Source organism: Apteryx mantelli, chromosome 2, assembly GCF_036417845.1.
Source record: "Apteryx mantelli isolate bAptMan1 chromosome 2, bAptMan1.hap1, whole genome shotgun sequence".
NCBI lineage: Eukaryota > Metazoa > Chordata > Aves > Apterygiformes > Apterygidae > Apteryx > Apteryx mantelli.
In genome coordinates, this window is record NC_089979.1 from 86197715 (window position 1) to 86225707 (window position 27993).

The 27993-nt window shown below is 35.1% G+C and overlaps 1 protein-coding gene across 2 annotated transcripts in view; it reads left to right on the forward strand.

The window, feature by feature from the left end:
• CDH18 (cadherin 18) overlaps window positions 1-27993 on the forward strand; it is a 186081-nt gene that overhangs the window by 88633 nt on the left and 69455 nt on the right. For both annotated transcript variants that reach the window (XM_013952442.2, XM_067292404.1), the window contains exon 4: window positions 24175-24342. In XM_013952442.2, coding sequence (XP_013807896.1) covers window positions 24175-24342 — 168 coding nt within the window. The remainder of the gene's footprint in view (window positions 1-24174; window positions 24343-27993) is intronic.

Genomic DNA, 27993 nt, shown 5'->3' on the forward strand with positions numbered 1-27993 from the left:
CAAAAGATTTTGCAATGCATTTTTTTATATTTTTTTTGGGGGGGAGTTTAAACTCAAAGTAAAATAGTATTACTGAAATAAAGTTCTTTAATGCAATATTAGTTTTCTTCAGAATCTTTTTTTTTCCATAAAATTTCTTCAGATTGTTTTACTTTCTTCCTGACTTTAGATGGGAAAATGTTTTGCTATCTCAAATATTTCCAAATAAGGAAGAAATTTCAAGATATACTTGAGATATGTCAGAAATAATTTAAAGACTCTTAATCAGACTCTCATTTTAGCATGTCTTTTCAATTTCCATGAAGGAGTACTATCAATAACTTGAGTACTGATAAGGAGTAACTAACTGTAAACGCTCCAAAATTTGCAGCTTGATGTTGTGCTTTATCAGTACATCTGTTTTCACAACTTTAAATGTGTCTGGTGATAACATCATACAAACATACATCCATGGTTAAGGACAAATTTGAAGCTTCTCAGAGAAGGGGAGACTGAATCTCTTCCATTTCTGAGAGCAAACATTATTATAGTTTTTCTACTGAACAGAAAAGAATAGGATTGGACAGAAGAGAACACAATTCCATTTGTATTTTCCAATTATGGTTTAAGAATCAGGAATTAATTTCTGATTTCCTAAGGGACAGCTATGGTCATAGATATGAAAAGCTATTGAGAAATATAGCATATTTCACATGGACAACTGTTGAAATACAAAACAAATAGGAGATCAGATCTTAATCTAGGAGCAGCTTCTATTAAAAAAATAAAATCCAGAACTGTGTGCTACTGAAAAATGTTATATTTTCACCAAAAAGTGACCAATATTGCCCCCATCATATGACTTTAAAATCATATATTTAAGTTATGTATCATACGGTCATTTCCCATCAGATTATAAATACATTATCATCACATGATTTGCAACTCTTATACATTAATATTGAAGATGAACATAAAACTTAGTTGCAAAATGTAAAGAAACACAAAAGTTAAGGCTGTCCTTTCCCTTTCATGTTTTTATTGCACCAAATATTATATAATGCATAAGACTGGACATTTCAAAATTCCCTGTTTTTTTAACTGTGGAGTAAAATATTGGCTCTTCTTTTTTTTGCATTAAGCTTTACACCATTTTCTTGAAATAGGTAATTATTTTTTGACAAATTTTATGGATGAAGTGTTAGAGACAGAGAAGTTCTGGGGCCTGTATAATGCCAATTCAGGGTAGAATGTCCCTGCTTATCTGACTTTGTTTCTTTTTTTTTTTTTCTTCCTTGACTCGATTAGAGATTCTGAATACATTTCTTCAAATTTATTCATCAGGCATTTAATCTGTCCTGATTTCATGTATAATTTTACATAACATCAGAAGGATTAAATGCCTGATGAATGATATGTGAACCCACAAATTAAAATCTTTTCAGAATTTGTCTGATCAAAATGAGCAACTTCACTGCTAATTTTAGTTTACAGAGATTTGTATTATATTTTACATTTTCTCAATCCTGTGAATCTAAAACTCTTATAAAATTTTTGCAGTTGACATGCTGTCATTTTTAAGACAGGCAGTATCAGCTTGCCAGGTCACAGCATGAACCATTGTTGAGAACGGGGTATTTTGTCCTTTATCTTGAAACAAATTGCAGTTCCTATGAATCTTTTCCCAAAATAAATAGATCATCTTTTCTTTGGAAAGTATGGAATACTTGCAAATTGGACAGAACGTTAGTTACCGTCCGTTGGATGTGGAGAACTGTCCTGAAATTGCAAGCAGGTTCTGTCATGGTTCAAGAACGTGTGTGTATTCTAAATACAAGGCTTGGAAAGGACAGTAAAGTGATGTGATGCATATGAGGCAAGGTCAGGAGCTGCAACATCGAATTGGCACCCAAGTCTGTTCTTTTATAGAACTATTCGTCCGAGTCCCTTCTGAAAAGCACAGAATTTAATAGAAAGGCAATATACATACTGAACAAAGGTGATACAGCTGCGATCATTCAAAACAACGTAATTTAAAAAAATTATACATTGAAGGGGTTGTTTTAGAAGTCCCAAACTAAGGCTTCTGCATAAAGCTTTCAGTGTTTCATCTGCTCTATTATCTGTTCCAAAGTAATAACTACAACTTTGTATGTGAATTATAAAATTGTTCAGAAATTTGCAGCAATCTATAATCCGCCAGTTCTAAGCAGCTGAATAGGTGCTCTCTCTGCGAATGCTTCAGAGGGGCTTGGGGATGTCTTAGCACTCAGCATTTTGGACACACCCCAAATGGAGCTCTGCTGCATCATTTTTCATAAATACACATGCCAAGACATTTTATTTCCTTCGCATGTTTTGATTCATTGCAAAGAAGAGTAGAGGTAATGGCACAAAGCTGTACTGATGCATGAAACAAATGATTGTCATTTCTACTTGAGAGTTCCTTATTCATTTATATATGTAGACATCATCGTATGGTTTATGCCAGGGAAACCACAGCATTTACTTTTGAAAATGTTCTGAGTCCTCCTTCCATTCCCTCCAGAATTCTTTGCTAAAGTCAGTTAATTTAACCAGAATTTCGTTTCATTCTTTTGGCTCTGCAAATACTCTGTTATTGTGGGGCAATAATATGCCAGCTGCACAGAGGAATATATACCAAACACAAACATTACATTCAAGGAGAGGATTATAAGTGATGGCTGAAAACCCCATTGTCCTTGCAGTGTTTTGCCATTTGACAGGTTTGCACCTGCATGTACTTGTTTGAATTATCTTTGCTTTATTATCAACATCTCAGTCTTTTAGGTGGGGAATACACTTAATGATCTGGAAAATGATTTCAGTGTTGCTCAACAGCTGTATGTGAGAATACAGTGTGTGGTACAATTAACTCTTGTCAGTTAACACCACTGTGAAAACAGGGGAAACAGAACTAGGCTGGTGCATTGCAAAATATGATGTCAAATTAGCCATCCTTTGCATTAAAAACATTAAAACTAGAAACAGGAGGGTAGCACCATTAAGTATTTTTGTATTTTATATGTTTGTAAATATATTTGTACTTCCTATTAAGTTACTAGTCTTAAATTTGGGTCTGCCTGTAAATCAACTGGCTGAATCCCTGCCTGAATTAAAAAAAAAAAAAAAAAAACGGAAATACATATCTATATTTATATATAGAGCGAGCAATATATTCATAGTCAGTGATGTGTAGTTCTTTGCTGTATGTCACTGTATTTGAGATTTAAGGAAAATAGGGCAAGCAGCAACAAATTTGCACTGTAACTAGAAAGATTCAGGCTAGACATTAAGAAAAGATATTAAAGGCCTGGAATAGATTGTCTGGTCAAGAAATGACAAACACTATTATGCAGAATACAAATGATAAACATTTTCAAAGCTGAGGTTCAAATATTTTGGAGAATCCTATCTTAAAGGGCTTAAATACATACAAACTGCAGTTGCTCTGAGCATGGGCAGTAAATTCATTTCTTACACCAAACTATGCTGCAAGTAAAGACTACATTTGCAAGTAAAGATAACATTACAGTCAAAGGTCTCTTTACTCCCTGGAAGTGCGAAACTTGCTGTGTAGATATTTAGGGTCTGTGTAGTACATTTGTAGGTATCCAAAGCAGAATGTATGGAAAATCCTGTTGGAGGTATCAGCCTGTTAGATTTGCTGTGTATGTGGAGAACAGACGGAATTCTTAAAACGTGTCTGGATAACACTTCAGACAGGTATACAAAATGTACCTGGAAAAACAAGAGGATGGATGGCAGCCCTGAGTAGAAACTGGCTCCCTTTTTTCTAACTTCTTGGTTTACTCTTGCAGCATTGCTTTCAGTGTAAGATCCTTATTTGCATTAATTTGAGTGGTAAAATTGGAAATTTGAAATTTGAAAAATGAAGACTATAATGTCAATGTGATAAATATGTTCTTTTCTTGACCCTTTTTTCCACTTTTCTAAAACTCTTATGAAAAGTCGGAGGGGAAAAGGGATTTGAACACGTGCACGCAGACCCCCCCACACAGAGTTTGAAAGGGGCATGGAATAGCCTTCCCCTGTTTTCTCTCCCTCACTTCCAAATGCACGTCGTTCTTTTCAGAGGAGTTACCGGACTAACTACCCTTCTTACCTTAGAGAATTCAGTACTATAGAATAGTCTGAGAGGATTTTGTGGACCAGCCAGATACCTGAGAGTAAGGATCGTTGTCCTGGGAGAGTGTTGTGGCACACAAAGTAGATTCTAAATCAAGAATTATCTCTTCAAATTATTTTCATCCTGGATATAAAGCTGAATATTTCCTGCATTTTAACTGTTACATTGTATGCTATGCCCAGTATTCCAGTTTGTCAAAGAAGCTCATTATATTTTGCCTTTTCAGATACTGGGAAGAAGTGGGAGCATAGCTGGTACTGCAAAATGATTATAGAAGAATAGGTAACCTCAGAAGAAAACAAATAAGAAAAAGTGTTCCTTTTAACATAGCAGAAATAATCATAGCTGTTGATATGGTGCAGTGCTTGAGTAATCTAAATAGGAGTTCTTATGTGGAGAAAAATCTGTAATTGTTTCAGAATATTTCTGTTGATTTCTTGAGATGTGCTGTTTTCCTGAATAAGCTATTCACAAATGACCCTCTATTACTTAGAACTGCTGAGAGCAAAGCTGAAGAACATTAAAAGTTGGTGAAAATTCTTCAGTATTTGCATAAACATTTCTAACACATCAGAGAACATCATTTGGTTGATACTGCCCATTAAAATATATGCATGCTAAAGTATAATGATGTTCTGTTTTGTTTTCCACTTTGCACTTTTAAAAATAGACCTTATTTCCTCCACAGAAAGCGTAGCCTTAATAATGAGGCACAAGTCAAAAAATTGTGGCATAGCTTTCAGACTCAGGATTGTAATTGCAGGACTGGCAGTTAAAAAAATCTATTACTGAAAGAAAAATAATATGGAAGTCACCAACACACAGTAAATACACAATTCTATGATACAGGTTTTGTGAAGTCCCTTTCCAAAGGAACGAATTGTGTCTATATACAGGACTTGTCAATCAGGTCTCAGTTTGCTTTCACTTTTCAAGTGTGCAGTGTTTGCATTTATATCTATTTAACGTGTGTGCTGCTATACCAAGTCTGGTCAGACAGCATGACCACTGTAACTGTTTGTGTCTGTCAGCTTTCCTAACTGTTTCAAACAATTGGTTCTGAGGCCTTTCCAAAATAGAATTACATAAAATGCATCTTTACATTGTAATCCTTGTTAAGTGAACTAGATTATTTGTTATATTTCATGTTAGTGTATCTCTTTTGATGTCCAGATATTTGGTACCATACTAGACCTTTTAGTAGACACTCTGGGAAATCATAAAATTGGCATGCTGTGTGCATAAGGAACTAGTGTTTAATGTCAGAGACCACAGGGGTCCATCCATGGAGAGTAGTCTTTAGAGGTGCATAATCATCACCTTACTAAATTCTGCACTGGATAGCTAGAAACAGAATCAGGAAACAGTTGTCAGTAGAGGTAAGGCTAGAAATAAGCTTAATGGAAAGATTTACCAAAGCTCTGAAACATTACTGAAAGGAAGACTTTGGGCAGGAGGGTAAGTAAAAGTATCAGTAGGGTAGTTTGCATATGTAAGTTTGGCTTTTGGAAACTGACAGCCATGTGTCCACAGCGTAATTAGGAAATGGTCTTCTACTTCAGGTCTGAGTCCTCCACAGTACAGCATGGAGCACCAGGACTCCAGTCTGTGGACCAGTGTTCACGGAAGGAGTAGAGTCAAGCTCTGGGAGTTCAACCTTTAAGATAGCATATGCAGATGCAAGCGTGTTTAAACTTTTCTTGGAGTTTGGGAGCAGGTTAAGTTCTCCATGTGTTTTTTCGTGTTGCCTCGAGTATTGTATTCAGTAAACTTAGCAAACAGATCTATAATTACCAGATGCTCTTTGTACCATTCTGGAATATAAAGGCCAACTGCTGAAAAATCAGTCTTTTTTAACACAACAGAAACAATTCCACTTTGACTGATTTATCAGAATTGGTGGTGTAGTAGGGTTTATGTGGACTGTCATATACAGACATGTTTTCCGTTCTTTGCTAGAAATAGCTTTTTAAAATCCCTCCATGAGCACTTCTGTGGAATAGGGAGGACTTTAAATGAGGTTTCTTCTGAATTGGATAAATAAAGCTCTAATGAATAATGAGAACATGTCAGATGCGTAGAGCCAGCACCACAGATTTTGCAAGGGAAGATATCATGTCATGCCAGCCTTTATATCATAACACCTTTCCTATAATCAAGATGTAGTGGAAAATGCTGATATTCTATGTATGAACTGCAGCAGCCACACTCTAAGCAACACCTTTCTATGGCTTGAAATTGCAAAAGGAGAATGGCGATGGACTAAAGGGATTGCTCTGGGGTCAGCTGGCCAGGCCCAGATCATCGCTACATATTTCCTATGCATTATGACTGTACTGCACTTAAAAATTGAAGGCAGCTCTGGACCAAAAGTAGGTGCAGCGTGCAATCAGGCTGCTTGCCTAGGAGTCTGCGAAGCACAAGACCTCTCATGGACAGGCAGTCGGTCCCTGGGGGAGGAGGTGTCCCAACTTACGAGTCTCAGCTGCCACTGAAATTGGGAAGATGGACTGACTGCCAAAAGATTGGCCACCACTGGTCTGCTTGGACTATTGGTACTAACTGTACTGCTAACAATTTTGTAAATATTATTTATGCAGTCATAAATTAGACATGGAGATAACAGAGATTCAGATGGTGTTCATTGGTAACATTGTCCAAGATCTGAAATAATGAATGGTCAAATACCCATTTCTTCCATTTTCTACTGTACAGTTTATCAAAGCTACTAACTTTTTCCTGTTTTCCACAGTAAGATACAATCTTTAAACATGTCTTTTGCATTCTTCTGAAAATCAGTCTTTTAGATACAAGAAATGGTGAAGTCAATATTTGGAAATATTAGTTGTCCAGTGTTAGATATGATTTCCCTGGGATAAGCAGACACACTTACTTTCAGGCCACGTTTTTAAATGACTTTTTTCAGGCATTTATACTTGAAAATTACAGCTTTTATCTATATTGTCTTGCTATCCTGTAAAGGAAACTATTTTCAAGGGCTTTTTTTCAAAATGATGAGAGCAAAAATAAAAGATGTAGTGCTTTGAGACAGCTTTTAGAAACTTCTAATCTCTTGTTCTTGAAAAAAATATTAATTTGTTCAGAGCACAGCAATATAGCTGTGTCCTTTGCAAACTATATATGTGTATCCCGTTAAATGTCTTAAGATTCTGAGGATATATACGTCATTGTCCATGTGATAAATGGCATCTTCTATAAAGGGTAATAAAAGTCTGTTCTCCAGTCTTTCGTAAATGGCTTCTGCAACACAGTTCATAAAAAAATGAAGTGATATTGTATTTGTGTAATGGATCACCTCACAAAGGTTTTATGCATGTCAAAATATGTTTTTGAAGTTTACTGTTCAAACTTTAGCATTCAGATTATTACTTCTTGCTAAATCTTGCAAAGAATTTAAAGGGATTTATTAGAATACTGTAATCTCTGAGGTCAATCTGGCAATTGTCCTATGTACAGGAAAATGTTTCTTATAAAAGTGAATTTTACAAAGATACAAGAAGTCTTAATCAAAAATTAAGAAGTTGTTGACATAAATGGACCACCTCTACTAATGCTAAAGCAGCTACTATTGCATCTTTGCCATTTTCTAGACAATTATCAAATACAGCAAGAAAATGCATATCATTTATTCAGTGTGAAATACCTTAATATATGCATGCTCCATTTCAGTTTTCACTTTCCTGAGAGTTAGAGCCACTAGGTTTTGCAAATAACTATAGTAGCTTCAGGAAATACATTGCTCTTGGTAGGTATCTACTGACTTACACCTATTTCGTTTTCAATGTTTTGGTTAATTTATGCTAGTTGACCTTTAGGGAGTCAACATTTTCTTTCGCTTACACTCCCACAGTTGGTTTTCCTACAGCTTTTCTCAGAAGACGCAGTTCTAAATGTCTTCGCAACAGACTTCTATCAGTAGAAATACATTGTTTAGACAGGCTTCTACAGCTATGGCTTGCAATATATTGGAGCAGCACTGTGTGCCTGTAGCAGATATCTTCACTGTGCTGTACTTTCTCCAAAAAGACAAGATGGTAAAAGACATTGGACAGTCTAAAATTTAGACATTCAAGAAAACGTAGGAGTGGAATTAGAGGTAGATTTGAAGTGAATTGCCAATCCTTAAGAGGAATCTAAAGGCCCAAGGAGGCATGCAATCTGTTTCCTGTCCCTAACATTTACCTTAACATACACATTCACAAATGTCTATTTTAATCTTCAGGTGTGGTTTGAAGAGGCTATGGTATAAATAACTATAATTATTGGTCAGATTCTCAAGTGCTATAACTGCAGCCTTGCTCATATAATGCAGTCTTCCCTGATATGAGCTCCCCTCCCCATTAACTCCTGCAGAATTAACTCCTCCTCATCAACTAGAGTACTAGATTGACAGCTTAGCCCTAATCGTGGTAAGAAGCTTTTTGCCTAAAAATAAATGATGAGATTCTTTACTGATGTAAATCAGCATAGCTTCATTATTCTTATTTGAAACACGTGGGTGTATTCCAGATCAAGATCAACAATGTGAACTCCTGCTCACCTTCTTCACGTATGTACTTTAAGAAGATCTTAAGAAGAGCAGACATGAAAAACACTTTTAGTGCTTCCAAACATGGCAAGCCATAATTACTGCATTTTCTGCACAAGGAAATCTCCTGTGCACTCTAATTAGGATTCTTTATGGCTGGCCTGATTCCATGGATTTTATAGGTTCTCGCCTAGTCCTGGAGATGAAATGCTCTTTTTTTATTTACATATAAGTTACCATACATGTAGGTACACTGTATCTACCCCATATTTTAGGCACACTGTTTCATATTACCCCAAGGCATTCTGGAGATTTAGAAGGGTGAGCTATGGATATAGAGAAATGCTTGCTATTGTAGATCATATTCAGAGAAAGGACTTCCTCTGCAAGCATATATGAAGGAAACACAAGGACAGTAATCTGCTTCTGTGTTTGGTTTGGTAATAGAAAAATGGTCAAAGAAATTCACAGTGAAAACTGGTATACTGCTCTGAATCTGTTTTACTCTGTCATTGTAATTAGAGATTGGGCGGACTTTTATATAGCCCATGCTATAGTGCTCAAGCACAATTAGATTAAGAATAAGAAGTTAGCCTTCACATTAGCTACGTAACATGAAGGACTGGATTTTAACTAGGCAGGCTGCTTCCTCCTAGATCTTAGCAAAAGAGTTAATCTTATTCTTTTTTATTTGCCATTCATATTGGAAAGCTACAGTAATAGTCCAATTTAAGGTCAGTAATGTCAAGGAAGAGAGACTTACTGCACTTTTTATTGAATGCATAATTTTCCAGTGATCATTTTGCAGCTTGCTTTGAATGAGTTGGGATAAACCTTCACATCACCAGTTAGAACATACATTCGGTAAAGTCGTTGATTCTTTGTACCAAATCTCAAATCAATTTAGTCCTTTTGTCTTTTATCTATTTTATCCTATTGTGGGTATTTTATATGGAATGGAAAGAATACAACAATTTTAGAAAAATCTATGTCCTCTTAAAAGGATCTCAGATATAGAGTATTATATGTCCACATTTTTGATTCATTGCAAACCCACATGAGGCAAATAATCACACAAGGTACAATTCAGTAGAGTCACTGTGACTCTGCTCTTGATCTGTTTTCTTGCCCTGTGCAGATCACTAATTAATTATCCAGAGAATTAGATTCATTGAAAATACCATTTTTAGTGCTTTCCAGGAAATTCTTTTTTGAAAAAATTGGTGAATTTGGAAAGTATTTTTATTTCATTTTTTAGATCTTCCAAAATGTTTATATCTGCAAAAGTTTTGTATTTCAAATCTTCACCTTTGGTCAAGACAGACAGAAAATAGTGGTATCAGGAATTCCTCTAGGGTCAGAACTGAAACTTTTGTTCATACTCATTTTAATTATTGTAAGCTGTCTTTCAGTAATATCCTCAAATATTTTGGCATGTCATTCTAATCAGTAAAAATTACCTTGTGGAAATTTTGTAGAAGATTTAAACAGCTAATGCTGATTCAGTGTAGGTTTGAAATATTACAGTATGTTATGTTGCCAACGCATAACCAAACTATGTAAAAGTTTGAGACACTTAAAATATCCCGGTTATGCAGACTCACTTTAATTCATTTTGTGTATTTTAATTTACCTTTACAGAGCTTGAAAAGGTACATTTGTAATTTTGTATTCAACTATATAAATATTGTGTACATTAGAAGGGGTCATGTAAATGAGTGAGGTTTGTGAAGCTGGTTGCTGATTGATCAATGAGATCAAATTATTAGTTAATAGGTTTCAATATTTTTTCAAAGAAGTAATTGAAACCTGAAAACTATTATTGTATTTTTTAAAGACTGTAGCTGAGAAAGGTAGGTAGTAGTAGGAGACAGGAAAAGGATATTTTCTTCACAGTACCCAGCATAGAAGTTTGTAATATGCAGTATCTAAAATTGTGATGCTTGTGACTTAGTTCATGAAGTTGTGTATCTTTCCTCACTATGGGATCTGAGACGAAGTCCTGGCTTTCCCAAAGTTGATGGCAAAGCTTATGTGGAGTTGTTCCTAAACACAGCTGTCTCCATACAGAGCTTTTCAGGGACAATGCTTGTATTTTCAAATTCATGCTTTGTCTAATGCAGAATAGTTTCAAATGTGGACAAGGTTCAGTTTCGATATGAGGAGGGTTTTGATACTAATACTTCCAGGCTGACTGCCTTGCAGCATAATATAGTCGGTCAAAGCAAAAAGAGAAACAACTTATAAAATTGTCTCCTCTCATGAAGTGATTATATTTTATGTTGTGTCTGACCTTATTATGATTTTTAATTTATCATAGTGTGAGGGGTCTTTTTTAAACAAGCTACAACACTTCGCTAATTCAGTAGTCGTTTTCTTTGTAGCAGTGCACCTGTAACAATGAAACAACACAGATCTCTGTTTTCAGCAACTTTAAGATTTATTGAACCTCCAGGTACAGATTTATCTTTTCTCTGACTAGATCAATATTTAACTCTCAGGTCAATAATTCTGATTGAATCTCAACAGAAGTCAATAGCTATCTATTATGTCACCTAATAGACAAAGATTTTGTGGGTGTTGGGTCTAAGAAAGAAAATATAACCTCTGTGAAGATACCTCCAAGAAGGCTTATTCTCTGATTTCTTAATATTTTATCTACATATCATCAACATCTTTTCTTGTGTGTATCAGAAAGTTATGAAAGCTGTGGTATGCTTTATTCTACTACAGACACATTTTTGGGTTCAAAAATACCTATATGTGATATGATTCCTTAGTCAGCGTTCTGTTTACCCGGAGTGCAGTTCTGAAGATACTTTTTCTTCCTATGGGATGGGGTTAAACTTATTTGCAGCATTGTGGGAACAGACTGGTACTTTGTTAAAAGTAATAAGCATTCAATGAATTTATAGATTTGTGTTGGTTATAATGTTTTTGCAGAAAATATTACAATAATATTTTATTTTGGTAGGTTTTTTTGTTGAAGGACCTGTAAGAAAACCAATTGATCAAGTTTGTAAGGTAGTTGTCACATATATTTATATACTCTGATGTACTAAATCTGGTACTAACGCAACTTCCAAAATGAAGAAATTTTGCTGATTGGGCTTGGATTGTTCAATTTGATGCTTGTGATTTGAACAGACATTAGCTTTCATAGCCACAAGCATAACTCATCAAGCAGAAATAGTTTCAGTGCTATTCAACTGTCTAAGTTATACATGCGAAAAGTGTTTCACCTTTCCGAATTGACACCAATCTCATGGTATTTCACTTGCACTTAAAATTTACAAAGAAGCGTGCTTAAGGGTTGAGTAAAGTTGTCCTCTAAATGCTTTATAACAATCACTTAGCAATCTCTGCAATAGTACTATAAGGTCATAAACATGTTATACATAGGTCAGAGGCATTGAAGTTAAGTGGCATGCCCATGGGCAAGTAATAAGTATCATGGGGAGAAAAGAACACATTCTTGGTCTGTTGGCTAAGCAGGCTGTCTTAGTAGCAAATATCTGACTTATCTAGGCACAGTCTGTCAGTTGTAATTGATTAGCACATGAAGTTTTGTTCAAATGTAGAATCTTTCTAAGACTGTATGTTACGTTCAGTTTTCAATCATCCGGATACCATTTTGACCCTGAGAGCTTTTTTCTCATGTCTGTAATGCTTGTCTCTCATTTTGTCCCTATTATCAAGGTGACCCACTTTGAAAAGAGACCACAGTATTATTCAACATCATGGGCAACTGTGTTAATTACCTCCAGTTATTTAGATACATTATCATATACTTACTGAAGACAAAAAGTTAAATTTAATTTGCACAGAGGTCTAATTTAATAATAAGTGATAGGTGAGAAATGTGAAGTTAAGTCTGTGACTCCATCTTTATTTTTCTTTCCATTATGAAGGAAGTACTAAGGAGCTACGGATTATGGGTGAAATATAAGCAGCTTTAACCTTCAGCTCTCTTATTTTGTCTTTTTCATTCAAACTACAGATTAAATAAATTTTGATGTGGATAAGTAGGTGGCATTATTAGAAGCAGTGTTTGCTACTGATAGTAATGACTGCTATTTTAAGAGAGGAGCATTACCAAATTTGTGAATATAAGCAGGCCGTTTTCAGTTAGGTCTAAGCTCTGTCTTTCTTGTCAAATGGGATTTCCTTTGAGAAGATTACTGTACTTAATTCCCATCTGCTATGTTCAGAGGTTACTTAACACATCCCCTTTTTACTTAATTGTTTTGTTCCTCTCTTGTCATAGGGTTGTTTCTTCTTACCAGAGATTAAGTACATCTCTGAGAAGTTCATACTCTGAAGAAATCACCCTTAATGAATAATTTCCTCCCTTCCAACATTCTGTGCCCTTGCCTTATCTTAATACACATATCATTTGCTTGTTCCCCCTTCCTGCCTACTTGAGAAATAATCTGTTATGGAGAAGTTCTCAATATCTAGGCAGCAGTAAACTTATCTGTTAATCCTGTATATCTCAATCTAGATATATTTCATAGCTACCTTAAACATACTACTGTAAATACTTGTTTATACAGCTAGCACTCACTTGCTATCAGTTTTGAGCAAACAGATTATCCACTTGTTTTTTTCTAATTAGGACACAGAATCTTCTTTGCTTTTAAATACATTTTTAAATGAATTGTCAAAAAAAAAGTAAAATTTCAACACAGCAGGAGCATCACACTTCTCTAGGCTTTCCTCATGCTGCTCTACCTGCCGGACACACCTCCTGCGGTGTTAGGAACGCATCAGAGTTTGACCCCTAGAATCTGATCGTTCAGGTTGGAGGGTCTGAGCATGCAGCCCTGTCTGCACCTAACCGTACTTTTCTTCAGAACTGTGGAAATGCCACTGATTCAGGATTCAGTTCCAGGGAAATGATATGATTCAGAGCCAGACCATTGAAGTGTCCTCTGTTCTAAACTGAATGAGCACTTTATCATGCACATATATAAGGAGAACTAGTATATAGTGGCATGTTGCTACTAGATACAGTAATTTTTTTAAGCCAATCTTTTTAATGCTTTCTTTTAGTCCTCCACTCCTCATCTCCAAGGGTTTTGTTTGGAGAAAAATAAAATCCTTAATAAACAGAGAAGCAATTTTAGGAGTGGTCAAAAACTCTCAGATAGGGGATTTGGCTGAAAGGAAGTTTAACTCTGTTTTGTTTTCTGAAAATTCATAGGAATTTATCATGTACAATTAATATTTCAAAAGAACAACTTACACATATTCAGAAGGGCATAACAGTTTGATAAATGAATTCTGGAAAAGCATAAATTAGCCCTTTTATGAAAGCTTTTCAGAATCTACACTTCAAAAAATTGGCAGAATTTTCATATTTTTCCTGAAGATATAACCTAGAAAATGTTACTTTGAGTCTTCTGGAAAGAGGATTAGATTCATGGAGGATAATAATCATTGTTCAGTCCCAAAACCATGAAGGTTGTTAGATTATCCCTGAATAACAAACAGCTAAGAAAATATAGCAATTAGAAATTACCAAGTGGAGAACATTGATAAAGAAATCTGAAGTCACTGGAAGCTAATGGCAAGTTAATGGAGATTAGAAGGCTGCTCTTTCAGAAAGCTGTTAGATGGTAGGGGGAAAAAAAAGGAAATGCAGCAATGATAGGATCATGACTAGATGAAGATGATAACATTGTTAGTAATGGTACAGAAAAAAGTTAGATCCATCCTGTATTTGGAAAGAAGCAGAATTACATGTATTTATAACATACGGATGATCATTACACCATACAGTTTTAACAGTAGCTGAGAAAGATGCTGTGTCACATCTCCCTGGGAAAATCATTTTCAAAGAAACAGACTTCACAGCTTGAGTTTGTTAAGACCTAGCTAATGCAGTTTTGGTCCCACTAATGTTCATTTTTAATAAATACTGAATTTCTAGGGAAATTCCAGAACATCTGCAGAATGTAAATGTGTGCCAGTTTTCTGAAAGGCCTAGCAAAATGAAACCTGTTACATTAGGCTGGCAATCTTAGGCAAAAAAAACCAGAAGAGCTGAGAAAGGAAGAATTTAGCCAGTAAAAAATAAAAATATAAAGAATGCCTTTCAACATGGTGTTATGGAAAATGGGTCGTGTTAAAGAAACCTGATTTCATTCTTTTATGAAATTAAAAGTTATGTTGATAAAGATAACTGCATAGTGGTAGTAGACTTTTAATTTACTTTATTGTCACAATGCCATTCAAATTAAATAAATAGCAATAAATAGTAGCAACAAAGCACATACTAACTGGATATGAACTGGGTAACTGAGAGATAGCACAAAGTTCTTGTCAAGGCAGTGTCAACATGAAGGAAAAGAGATTCCAGCCAGATTCTACAGGTATTGGTATAAGACCTATGTATGATTTAAAAGTATATATAGGACTACTGCTGATAAAATTTTTGCAGAATGATGAATAAGGATGAGAACGGGACATTTGGGCAGAACAACCTGGATTGCTTGATTAGCTGAGCCACTTAATGCAATAAAATGCAAAAGTATACAGGGAGGGAACAGGAATTTACAACGTGACTGAGGAAGGTAGAATTGTATCCAGGAGAACTGTGACTCAGTAAACTATATAAAAGCAAAGCAGCACAAAAGGAGTTCCCAAAGCAGTACTGAGCCAAAAAAAGGAATTATTCAATCCTTAAATATATTTTTTAAAATCACAAAAGTTTAGGAAATTTAAATTTACATCAGAGGTTGATACTGGGATGGTAGGGAAGGAGGGGAGATCATTATTGAAATATCAGTAATTGTTTCATTGTATTTTTTTTTTAATCTTGGAAAGCTGAAAAGAGCAAAAAATAAAACTTACAAGTGTGAGTAAAGGTTTTACAGTGAAAAGTATTTACTATTTAGTTTAGCAAAAAGACTGTTAGCTTTGTGAGAGTATGATAGGATCCATATAAGGAAAAATACCAAGAAGTAAAGGTCTGAAAGAGGGTAACGAGTCAATGATTTGAAATTGAAAGTGCACACCACCAAATAAAGGGCAGATCTTTGACTTTATGGTTAACAAGTGGAATATTCTGACAAGGAATTAGGTGTCTTTTTCTACCTCTTGATCTCTTCAGTACAAAATTATATGCTTTCAGGAGGATGTGCTTTACCCATAATCAAACTGCTGGGTTAAGACAGCTGTAATTTTGTTAATGATGTCCTGCATTCTAGAGGAGACCTGGTGGTCCCATTTGGTTTTTAACACAGTAACAACATTGGATAAAGAATTCACCATTAAGCTTGAAGATCTTAGTTTTTGGAAGATTGTATTTTAACTGTGGATGTATCAGGTTATGTCCTCTAATCTCCACTTAGAGGTTTCATTTAAAGGAAATGAATGTTGCTTAAAAGGAGTCTAAATTTTAAAGTTTCTGAATAATTACAAAAGCTGTACCTAATTAGGTCTTAATCCAGGTAATGTGTTCAATAATAATGTGTTTGGAAGAAAATATTAATTTCTTTGCCATATAGAAAAAGAACAGTCGGGTTTCTGGCTACCAGTGACTCTGCTGTCCACGGCCACTGGCTTTTTTTAGAGCATCTGAAAATATTTTTGGAAGCTGAAAGAGACCATTTGTTCTCTTATTTTCTAGCTCATGCCTGTTTTGTGTAGATGGTTATGAAAGCTGGTTTCCTTTGGCTTGAAAATATTTAAGTAGTTGATGCTGTACGTCTTACTGGGCCCAGCTTAAGTCTAATGGCTCCGTATTTTATTTTAAAGCTATTATGACAGAAGGACCTCATTCTGTTTTATGTCCACTGTTTCTATTAAAATATATTTCCCTCCTGTCTTTACCACAGTAACACCTATTTTACCCAACACAATTAACTCTTCCCTGCTACCTTTAAAGACAGAAACAAATATTTAGATACCATAGTTCAGTTATAGCCATAAAACCCACCAGAGGCCACTGGAGATGCGCACATAAACTCAAGTTTACTGTCCAGCCAGCACAGAGATCCTCCGACAATAGGGTGCCATGTCTATACAGCACAGCAGAACAATGAAAAGACACCCTTGCCTTTACAGCCATACAGTGCCACACCGGACACACGTTACTAAAAAGAGCTTGGGTTTGGAAGCAGCATAGCAACATCAGTGCAACACCTGGGCTGTCAGCAAGGCTTAGGATTGAGGTACATGATTCACTCTGCAGCTGCTTCTGATTCCAGTGCTACTGTAGTCTCTGCTAGTTTACATGTTTCTGCATAATACCCCTAGACTGCTGTTATTACCCCTTAAGCAGTTGTCTAGTTGTATTTTGGATAGCTGTTTGTGTTACAAAGCGTTATGTTCTTTTGAAGTGTTTTACCAAGCAGTATAATGAACTGTGTGGTTAGATAAAGAGGTTTGTGTCAAAAAAGTAGGTTTTGTTTAGATTCTAAATTAGCTGGTGCATTTGGTGCAGATGTCTGGGCCTAAGTGCAAAGTTGATGTTTACAGGAATGACTACAGTCACAGTGGTATAAACCAGCAATCCTCTACCACTAAATCCAGAAAATACTTCTTCCAGAGCAGAGTGATTTGGAAGTAGCAGCAATTTGAAGACAGTGGAACAAATAAAACACTTCAGCAGAAAAACTTTCCTGATGATAATGCCCTGCTGATTCAACCAGCCTGCAAAAGACTGAGAGAAAAGTAGTTTAAAAACCTGTGAGCAATATTAACTGTAACAGAACTGACAAACCAGGCATCCATATATATCTGCTTTAACTACTGGCAAGGAAAAGAATGACAGCTTCTTGCTCAGCTAGGGTGGCCGGTTGCTATGGCCATTCTGTAATAGATGTTGCTTTGATTTGCAGCAATTGCATATGGCAGATTAGAGTTTCTTGTCTGCTCGCTGGCAGGCAGCATGGCAGAAGGGTCTTCATTTAATTCATTTCTTTGTGCTTTTCATTATGAAAACATTGTAAGGTGCTATGATTACATTTGGCATCCATGCAATTGCCAGGTAAATTACTGTATTTTTCACTCAGGCAGGGACACATTCTTCAAGTTCCTTAATGCAGGAGGCTTCAGCACTAGCTTTTTTGGTTTTGTAATTTCAGGCTGTTACTCATCAAGACTTTTGAGAAGGCTTTAGTTATTAAGAGCAGATTGGGTAGATTTTTTTCCTATTGGTATCCATTATAATATAACCAGTCCAATTAATCCCATTTGCTTTTAATCAAATGAAACACTGTATTCTAACCAAGTTATTTACCATTTTCTTACCAAATTCTTACAATTTTCTGTTGAAAAAATGTTTGTTTTTCAGCAATTTCTGTTGTATTGCAACAGTTGTATCTCAGTGTTGTATTCATGTATTTTACTTCAGTGATAATTCTCTTTAAGAAAGTAATGCTTTTTGCAGAAGGACATACTGTCTTTCAGTACTATAATCATGACCATAGAAGAAAATTGACAACTAAGTGTCATTGCTGAAGTTCTTTGACTTTTAGCCGTGAAGTTCTGACTAGTGATGTCCTGGTCAGGAACAAAATGTATGATGTTCTTTATATACAGCAGATCTGACTCAGAGGCCTAGATTAAAAACACCTATGTTACAGAAGCATTCAGAATTTGGAGTATGGTCAAAATCTCTTTGATTTCATTGGGAGTTCCAAATTTGAAATTAATTTTGAAATTTAAGAAAAAAGAAATGCATATGCTTAAGACTTGTGCTTGCTCAGTATTTGTCCTAAAAGGCAAAAAAACACACAAAAAAATACTTCTTTCTCTTAAAGGAGATGTGTCTAATTCTCTCAGGGTAGAATAATATTAGATTTAGAGATGTATTTTAGTATATACAATATATTCAGAGCATTAGGTTGTAATAAAATCAAATAAGCTAACCACATATTCTAAATCAAAGCAGTGGCAGAAATAGAACTTTTATTCACAAAGTCAAAATAATATGAATGAAATTAACATATTCCAGTGCTTCCTGTAACAGTAATTTTGTAACAGTTTTCCTCAGTAATTAGTCAAATCACATATATAATTGTTTATTACGTAGATATTTAAAAGTATATTTGAACAGTTTAGTGTTTGTGGTTATGATAAGATGGACACATGAGAAATTAGAGTATGTGTGGATCTAGTATGACCTGCTGGCCCTTCAGAAAATCTCTAATGACCAGGCTCATGGTCTAACAACAGAATGATTATTTCCCATACAAAAAAATTAACTTGCACACAACAAACTAGGTTGTTGTTAAAGTGAAACTTTTTTTTTTTTTTCACTAAATAGGAAACCCTTGAGCTAAGGAGACCACATTAAAATGAACTGTGGTTTATTCTGGGAAGGTTGTATTGACACATCATGCAGAAGTTGGCCGTAAGAGAAAGCCAATTAAAAGTCTCCATTGGTTACTGAATATAAAAAAGGTTTTGATGAATTACTTAAAATGCACCAGATAAGTACGCAGTTAAACACTTAGCTGTGGTGGACATTTTCTTAATAATTGTCTGCACTTGAATTTAAAAAATCTTGATTTTTACAGTGTCAGTTACAGTCGAGCCTTTAGCTGTAGCTCTTCCTACATGCTAATAAAATGTTTCTACACAGAACACTAAAAATGACAACATAATACGTTGTTAGATGCCACAGAGTTTAGAAGTAGCTTACAAGAGGAAAACCTGAAAAAAACAGGAATTGATTGGGATTCAGTAACATGAATGGGTTCAGAGAGAAGGAAGTAGAACTTGCCAAAAATATAATTATTTTCAGGGCTTTCTCAAATCCAAAGGTGCTGGGAAAGAGGAAAGAAAAGAAACTATCCAAAGTAGTAGAAATATCAATCTTTTTTCAGAGCCTGACACCTCAATTTTCTTCTTGGTCAATTTTGTGTGATGTTTTGAGGATAAATGCAGGACTGTGCTGATGAAATTTTCTGATGGCAAAAAGTTGTGAGGAATTGTCAATACAGAGGAAGAGTTTATGACTTTGAGGTCAAGAGCAATAAGAATGGAATGAAATGTAATAGTACAATGTTAAAGGCCATGTTATAGGACTAATTACAAGACTATCTACAATAACTGTAGTCTCATTAATTTGGAAGTGTTGTTGGAGGAGAAAGTCCTTGGTATATTAGTCAATCAATTGCAGATGAATAAACAATGTGATGTAACGTAGGTAGGGTTCTCGTGATCTATATCCAAGGAAGATAAATTCAAATTGGAAAACGTGCAGTCCAAGACTATAGGAATTATCAGGGAAATGATGGGCCTAAATCACAAAAGAGGTTTAAAAGAACCTAATTTGTTTAGCCTACCACAGCAAGAGCTGAAAAGAGATATGGGTGTTGTTTACTGATGTATTAGGGTAAAGAAGAGCCACTGAAGTTGATGGAAAAACACAAAAACAGATTAGTATGATTTAGAGTTGAAAAAAATTAGGAAGTTAGAAAAAAGAATATGCTCTGGGAGAGCCTTCCATGTAGAAGGAACAGGAAAGGTGCAGGAAGGTGTAGGAGGACACCTCTAACCTAATTTTAAGATGGATCTTGGTATGAATGGACTCAGCAGTCCAGGTGTCCATATATATAGCTGGGTGCCCTTCACACCTCCACTCCATTAGATCCAAAGTGCTAAGTCACGTACATGGTTTTTCACACAGTAATCAAACTTCAGCAAAAATTCTTTGCCTAACACCAGCAACAAGGTGGGGTGCCTCCATAATGTGTACTCCCTGTATTTTTTTCTTGCTTTCTTAACAGAGATGAAACATAGCTGAAAAAGTAGTCACTTACCAGGGTCGCAGTAATGCCTAGCAAGTATGAGACAAGATTTAGGCTTTGTTTAAATTCAAAAGACCTGTGGCAGTTTTCTTCTCCTCCTAGTTTCAGAGAGGGAGATAGTCCTCCTTTCTATGAACTTCCTATTTCTTGTGTAATGTTTAAGAGCCCCTGCCAAATATACTCAAGATACTCAGGGGCAATTCCTACTATAAAAGGAACTGCTAGAGTATTTCATACTATCTTCTTGGAAAAGACAACAAAGGAAGTTTACCTTACAACTTTTAGGCTGATTGGAGAAATCTGAAATTATATGTGATTTTAGAGCTATGCTGCCTGAACAATTGGTGGAGTTGCTAGTAACCAGGATAGAACATTAGGATCTGCATTGGTGTTACCTAGCTCATACTGATGGTGTAATTTTAGGAATTATATATGTATATTCAACTGAGGAAAGAGAGAGGACTAAACCTTCTCTTATCTCCTTTCCTTCAGCATACCCCAAACTTAAAATCCAGTCCTCTTATCCTAGATGTTGGATTCAAGTTTTTGGAATTAAAAACTTGTCCATTTTCATTTGAAAAGAAGAATGTGATGCAAGTGAGAGAGAGCAAGAGATTAGCAATCACTTTGTTCCACACATCCTTATTAACTCTCTAGAAGAGTTGATTCAGTACAGTATCCCCTTGGAGCAAAGAGCAAACAGGGAGGAATTGAAATTCAGAGAGATTTCTGTCTGTATGAAATAGTTTAAAAACTTTAGCGACTAGTATAATTATGAAAGTTGTATGGAAGACAGATATTCCATTTTGTGAAATTCGTTCTGTTTTCAGTTGAAATAGAAGCTTTAAAAAGAAAAAAAATCCCGTACTCTATGTGCGTATGTAAACATGAACAGTTCCAATAAATTTGGCTTCTATTTCAACTTTCATTTCTGTTATATCGTTAAAATGAGAATGAAGAAATGCCAACATGAAAGATTATTTCAATGTAAAAAACTGAAACAATTTATTTGAAAAATGTCAAAGCAGGACGTTTTGAGATATAAGACTTTTTACATTCCCATTTTTCAGTAAAATAAAATTTCAGGAAGTAGAACAGATTTTGTGAAGCTTATTGATTTTGATGAAATTGCATATTTCAGTTGTATGAGAAAGTAGTTTTATCCAAATGTCTCCATGCCTTTCTAATATAATATGTATGTTGTGCTTGGATAGCTTACTTTCAGTTTTTAAGGTGAAATTTGTGAAAAAATCTATTTTTAAATGTATAAAGGAAAAATACATTGATGAAGTAAAACACATTGGTATATTATTTTTAGCCAGCTTGTCCAGAATCTAAGCTTCTGAAAAAAAGGAACTTACAGTGTAAAATTGAGATAAAATGGAGCATACACAGTTTAAAATATTATTCTTTGTGTATAGTCCACTTATTTATAAATGTGATCTGTTTTCAGAATAGGATGGAAAGAATGATATAATATACATGAAAATCTCCATTTCTCTTGTAATAATGTCTCATTAGTTTTATTGAAGACATGCAAATAAATTAATTTAAAATACAACAAAAGTAATATTCTGGAAATTATTTTTGGATCATCTGATATTGTGTGAATCACAGACTTTGGGAACCATACAGTACAGCAGATTGCCTAGAAGATCAAGACTCCTTCTCTTAAGCTGATTTTTTTTAATGGCTATTACATGTTTAAAATTTTCCCAGAAGCAAAATTTGATCATGCTATGCTCTATTCTCTTACCAGTTAAAACAACCACTCAGTTTAAGAGTTCAAAACTAAGTTATGCTAAAAATTTAGATTTTTGAGAGTTTACTGTTAATAAATGTAACATTTCACATATTTTTCATTTTTTTTATTTAACAGTGTTTAACTGTATTTTTCTGGGTTTTTTTTATTTTATTTCTATATTTGTTTCAAATACTTTAAAAATTATGAGAATTTTGGTTTAATTGGAAAGTGATATATGATACTGATATTAACTTATAAAATTATAAAGAAAAAAGGGTATTTGTTTTCCTGACATTCACCCCTATAAACCGTAAAATAGTTTAGGTCAGAAGGGACCTACCCCCTGCTCAAAGAAGTCCAGTAAGATCAGCTTGCTGAGTGCCTTGTCTAGTCACATTTTGAATGTCTCCAAGGATGGAGACCCCACCACCTCTCTGGACAGCCTCTTCCACTGTTTGATTACTCTCACTATGATTTTTTTTCCTCATATTTGAGTGGAATTTCCCGTATTCTGAATTGTGCCAATTGCATCTGATCCTATCACCATGCACCTCCCAGAAGAATCTGATTCTGTCTTCTCTACACCCTTCCATGTGGTAGTTGTAGACAGCACTAAGGTTTCTTCTCTGCCATCTACAGGCCTAGCTCTCTCAGCCTCTCCTTGTATGTCATTTGCTTTGTGACCGTCTTAGTCACTGGACTTGCTCCAGTATGTCCATGTCTCTTATGTAGTGGGGAGCCCAGCACAGGACACTACTCCAGATGGGGTCTCACAAGTACTGAGTAGAGGGGAAGGATCACTTCACTGGATCTGCTGGGAACACTCTTGCTAATGCAGACCAGGACGCAGTTGGTCTTATTTGCCACAAGTGCACATCGCTGGCCCATGGTCACCTTGTCCACCAGGACCCCCAGGTGCTTTCCTGCACAGCTGCTTTCCAGCTGGTTGGCCCCCAGCCTGTACTGGTGCATGGAGCTGTTCCTCTGCAGGTGCAGGACTCTGTGCTTCCCTTTGTTAAACTTGATGAGGTTCCTGTCAGCCTTTGATCAAAGAAATCAGCAGGAGGTTTTTTTGCAGCCATCATCATGAGCAAAAAAGAGTTCCATAGCTGAAACTCAGCCCACAGAGGTGATTATGGCACCCTTACTGTAATCTTTGCTTGTGCATGTGTAATTGATTAAATGTGAGGAAATGTTTCTGATGATGATGCATAAAAATAAATAGAATCACTCAGTTTTAATTTTATTTTCTCTGGATAAAGTAGTAAAAAGAATAAAAGCTTATCTTTCACATTGCAGACAAGTATTAGGTAAGTAACACTTATGAATAGAAACATATGTGATTGAGATTTATCAAATAAGAAAATCTAATTTTTAGGTAGTTTTAAGAGGAATACCACATTGTGTTCAGGAAATAACTTTTCTTTTGTTAAAATAAAGGAATCAGGCTTCTTCAGTGAGGCATGAATTCCCATTCATTAATATTTCTGTAAAGCAGATATTTAAACAATTATCATGTATCAGAAAACACTGGACTTTTGGCAGGGTAGCTTTTGGCTAGCAATGTTATATAAGTTGGATTAAATATTTATTAGTGTATCATTATATATATTGTAATATAGATTATTTTAATTTCTTCATATCCTCAAGCAAGTTGACTACCCTGCAGCATCTGGCAGTGTTATATTAAAAAAAAAACAGTGGAGCACTCTCAAGCATCTCTGTGTAGTGTGGTATGCAATCCATTATTCATTAGTTGTTTGCACACAGGAGGTCACCACTTGGTTTATAATTCTGAATATCAGCCAGAAACAGCTTATTTTTTTTGTAGAAAAGCTTTGCATTTTCAGAAAATCTCTCACACCCCACCTTTCCTGAAAAGAAAGGTTATACCCAGCCCTTTCCTTTGCCATAAGAAGCTAACCCTGATTTTTCTGTTGTTTTTTTTTTCTTCCCACCACAGGAGTCATCAGGACTGCCTTGCACAACATGGACAGGGAAGCCAGAGAGCATTATTCCGTTGTCATTCAAGCCAAAGATATGGCTGGGCAGGTCGGAGGGCTGTCAGGGTCAACAACTGTAAATATCACACTCACTGATGTCAATGACAACCCACCCAGGTTTCCTCAGAGTATGTACAATTTCACTATATAATTGATTTGAAAATTGTGTTGATTTTCAGTGAAGTAAGCAGTTATTAGTGAAATCCCATTAGTGTTCAAATTCGCTGGGAGAAGGCAACTGGGAAAGAGTTTGTATTCACCAATATTTTTTGATTTTCCAGTGTTTTCAGGTGAAGCTCGGAATGCAGATATAGCATAAGTAGGGTATTAAAACCATTTAATTAAAAACTGAGTAACAATGAGATGCATGACAAAGGAATACTTTTGTCATATGTGGGTTATTCTGCATTCCTTTTAGAATTTCAAAAACTGCATGACAATATGATTTTGATCCAGTAAGTGAATTGTATTGTTCCCTTGATACAAAACAACAAAAGGTGACACATTAAAAGATTGAATCTGTCATTCATTTGGCCGCTTCCATACACATCTGTCAGATTCATTTTCTGTTTCTCTTACACCCATGCAAACTTTTAGGATTACTTTTTGCCTTACAAACAGTCAAAACCTTTGCTGCTGCTCACTCTTGTAGGCCTACAGTGAAGTCTACCTTTATCCTAATTAAATGATTTGTAGATGCTGATGTCAAACTGAATGTTCTCACATGTGTATATGAAAAGTATAAGCGAGAATACTCGTATTAGAATATCCTAATATGGGCGCTAATAGGACTAATTCATTTGTACCCAGCTCATTGTGTGCACACTGATCTGACATGAGCCAGAGTCTTTTAGGAATTATGAATTCAATCAACAATTTCTTTAAAACTCTTTTCAGAATGAAATCGCATAGCTAAACTTTCTTCCCTTTGCAGATTGGCTCAAGGCCAATAAGAATATTGTAATCTGGACTCAGACATTGTTTGAGCCCTTGTAGAACATAATGGACTAGTAGCTAGAGGTACATCCGCAGGGAAATACATTAAGCTGTTTGAATGAGAAGATTTATAAACAATAGTAAAGATCACAAAGCTCCAGGGAAAAACAAAGCTCCCTGGCAATACACATTATGTAAAATCTGGTCAAGCAGTAAGAAGGCTCATTATAAATGCAGAAATGAATATTTTTTCTGTGCCTCACGAACACATAAAAAACATAAAGCCTTTGGAACATTGCCTTAAATAAAGTATATTTGGTTTTATATTCCACAGCATTGTTATTGCATCCATCACAATATTTAATACTTGCTAACTATTGGAAAGGCAAAAGATAAGGCATATATTTGAACAAATATAACATATAGTTAAACTAGGAAAAATATCCTGATTTTTCTGCAAATTCAAGGACAAAATAAAGTCAAAACAGATCCATATATACCAGCTTACACCATTTATTTTGAGTGGAAGTGTTTGGATATTAAACTGACTGGCAAGCAGAAATGTACATTGGCACATAAATTCCTTTATCTGCATTAATATTTATTCAGAAATGGAAAAAGTACATAATTTTCAAATTATTTCTGTACATTTTAAGGGAGTCTAATAATTGCAAAAATAACGTTGAAAACACCAGAATTTCTTTTTACTTTTAATGAAAACTTTTTTTAATAAAGCAAAAGTAAAAAAAAGTATTTGGGAACCATAAATTTTTCGGAAAGTGTTATTTCAGAAAATATTATACCTAGAACAAGTATGGTAGAGTACAAACACTTGCTCTGTTTTTCCTAATATAGGAATCACATACCATATCTATGGCTATTACATTACTTCTTTACTCCTTTTCAACAAGTGTAACTGAAACACTTTGCAAGCAGACATATGTTACTAGTACAGAACCATCACAGATGATGTAAAATCAGGCAATCTCAGCATTGTGAACTATTAAAATAACACATGAACATTACACTAATAAAAATAATTTCAGTGTTTATTTTTCTTCTCTTTTCTTTGTATGTCATGATTTTGAGTTAACTTTCTCCTCAATTTCCTCATTAGATGGTATGCTAAATGAGACTTACTGAGGTTTGTCACATTCAGAATTGAGTTCAAGGGAAGTGCTAGCCAAAATTGCATGTATCCAGTGTAGATCCCTCGGGAAACACTGAGTCTCAGCTATACCTCAGGCTCCCTTTTGATTAGTTTTCTTTTATGAATGGCCATACTTGTGAATTATGAATCTGAATCTACCTGTGGGAGTGCTTCACTTCAGAACATGTTGGAAAGCACGTCTGGTGAGCACTTTTATTATTTCTTTTATTTAGAAGTATGCTTTGCTGTATATATTTGAAAGATCGAATCTTTTTAGTCTTTGAAGATAGATGCTCATTAAAGATGCATATGGACTAAGGTTTGTGGGATTTCTCCCTCTTATGACATTTGAAGAAACACTGTAAAAATCTAATTAAAACATAAAAGTAGATGAGATAAATATATCTGCTTAAATGAATTTACTGTGTTTTTTCTGTGTCCATTCAAAATATAGCTGATGTTCTTTCAAAGAGATTACTAAAAAAAAAAAGAGCTGCAGTTTTCCAAAATACCAAAAAGACTAAGAAGAAGAAACATTAGTGCATAAATTTATCAGTCTGATAGCTGCAGTTCTGGAAGAGAGTTGAATACATGGTAACAATAACCTCTGAAATAAGGAATATAGTTTAAAAATTCTGCTTGCAAAACACAGTAGTATGTCCCAGGAGAAGGCACGTGATTGTGAATTCACGAAGAGGATAATCTGAAACTTCAAATACATTTTGCCTATCAATGACTTCAGTGCATTTTGTACACTACTAATTTATCTTTCTTCATCACCACAAGCTTCCTTTCTTTAGGGTGTCCAGTTATAAATGATATATGTATATGTAAGCTGACAGACAGTGCTCTGCATAGAAAGATCTTTGCTCTTCAATAATCAGCATCTCCCAGCTCATGCTAGTTTTATCACTGGTGGATCTACTTGACTGATGATTGTGGGCCCTAATTTCATAGATATACATTTCTTTCTGTAGTCTGATAGAAAATGTTCTGTCTACTGAGTTACATAAGAATTGTCTGTTTGCTGTTCTTTCATTAATTCTCTATGGTCTTGTTTAGGATGAATAGGTTTTGCATGTTGTGCTTTGTTTAGGATGAATAGATTCTGATTGCATCAAGATCATCACAGTAGGCAGATGCTTCCACTGACATGTTTTGTACTTCAAGTGCTAGTGATTACATTCTGGACAGTATATAGGAGATCTTTAGTTATTGTTGTGGTTAGAGCTTAATTTTACAAGGAAATGCTCTCTCTGATAGCCTATTTGCAGATTTTGTTGTTTGAAACATCTAGCTGAGTACTTGAGAATAAAGAAGAATTTAAATACAATTTATGGCTTAAAACAACTTTTTTTATAAAGCTTGATTGTTGCAGCTTGGTTGTTTCATGGCATTGCATACAAGTAAGGTGATGTTTATGTATGTTCATGATTTGTTTGACCTCGCTTTTTTTGCAAGTCATTTTATGAAAAGTATGCAGCCATATTTAAATGGCAGTATTGTATGAAGGTACTCAAGTTAGCTCTGCCAAAACAAGCTCCCAGAAGCAAACATGTTAATTCTGCTCTATGCTAATAAGGTGTCTACTCTGTACCTACTACCCAGCCTTGTTAATATAACTCATCATTAGCTAATTAAGCATATCTGCTGTTCACACTCTTTTAAAACATAGATCTTACAATGTGGACAG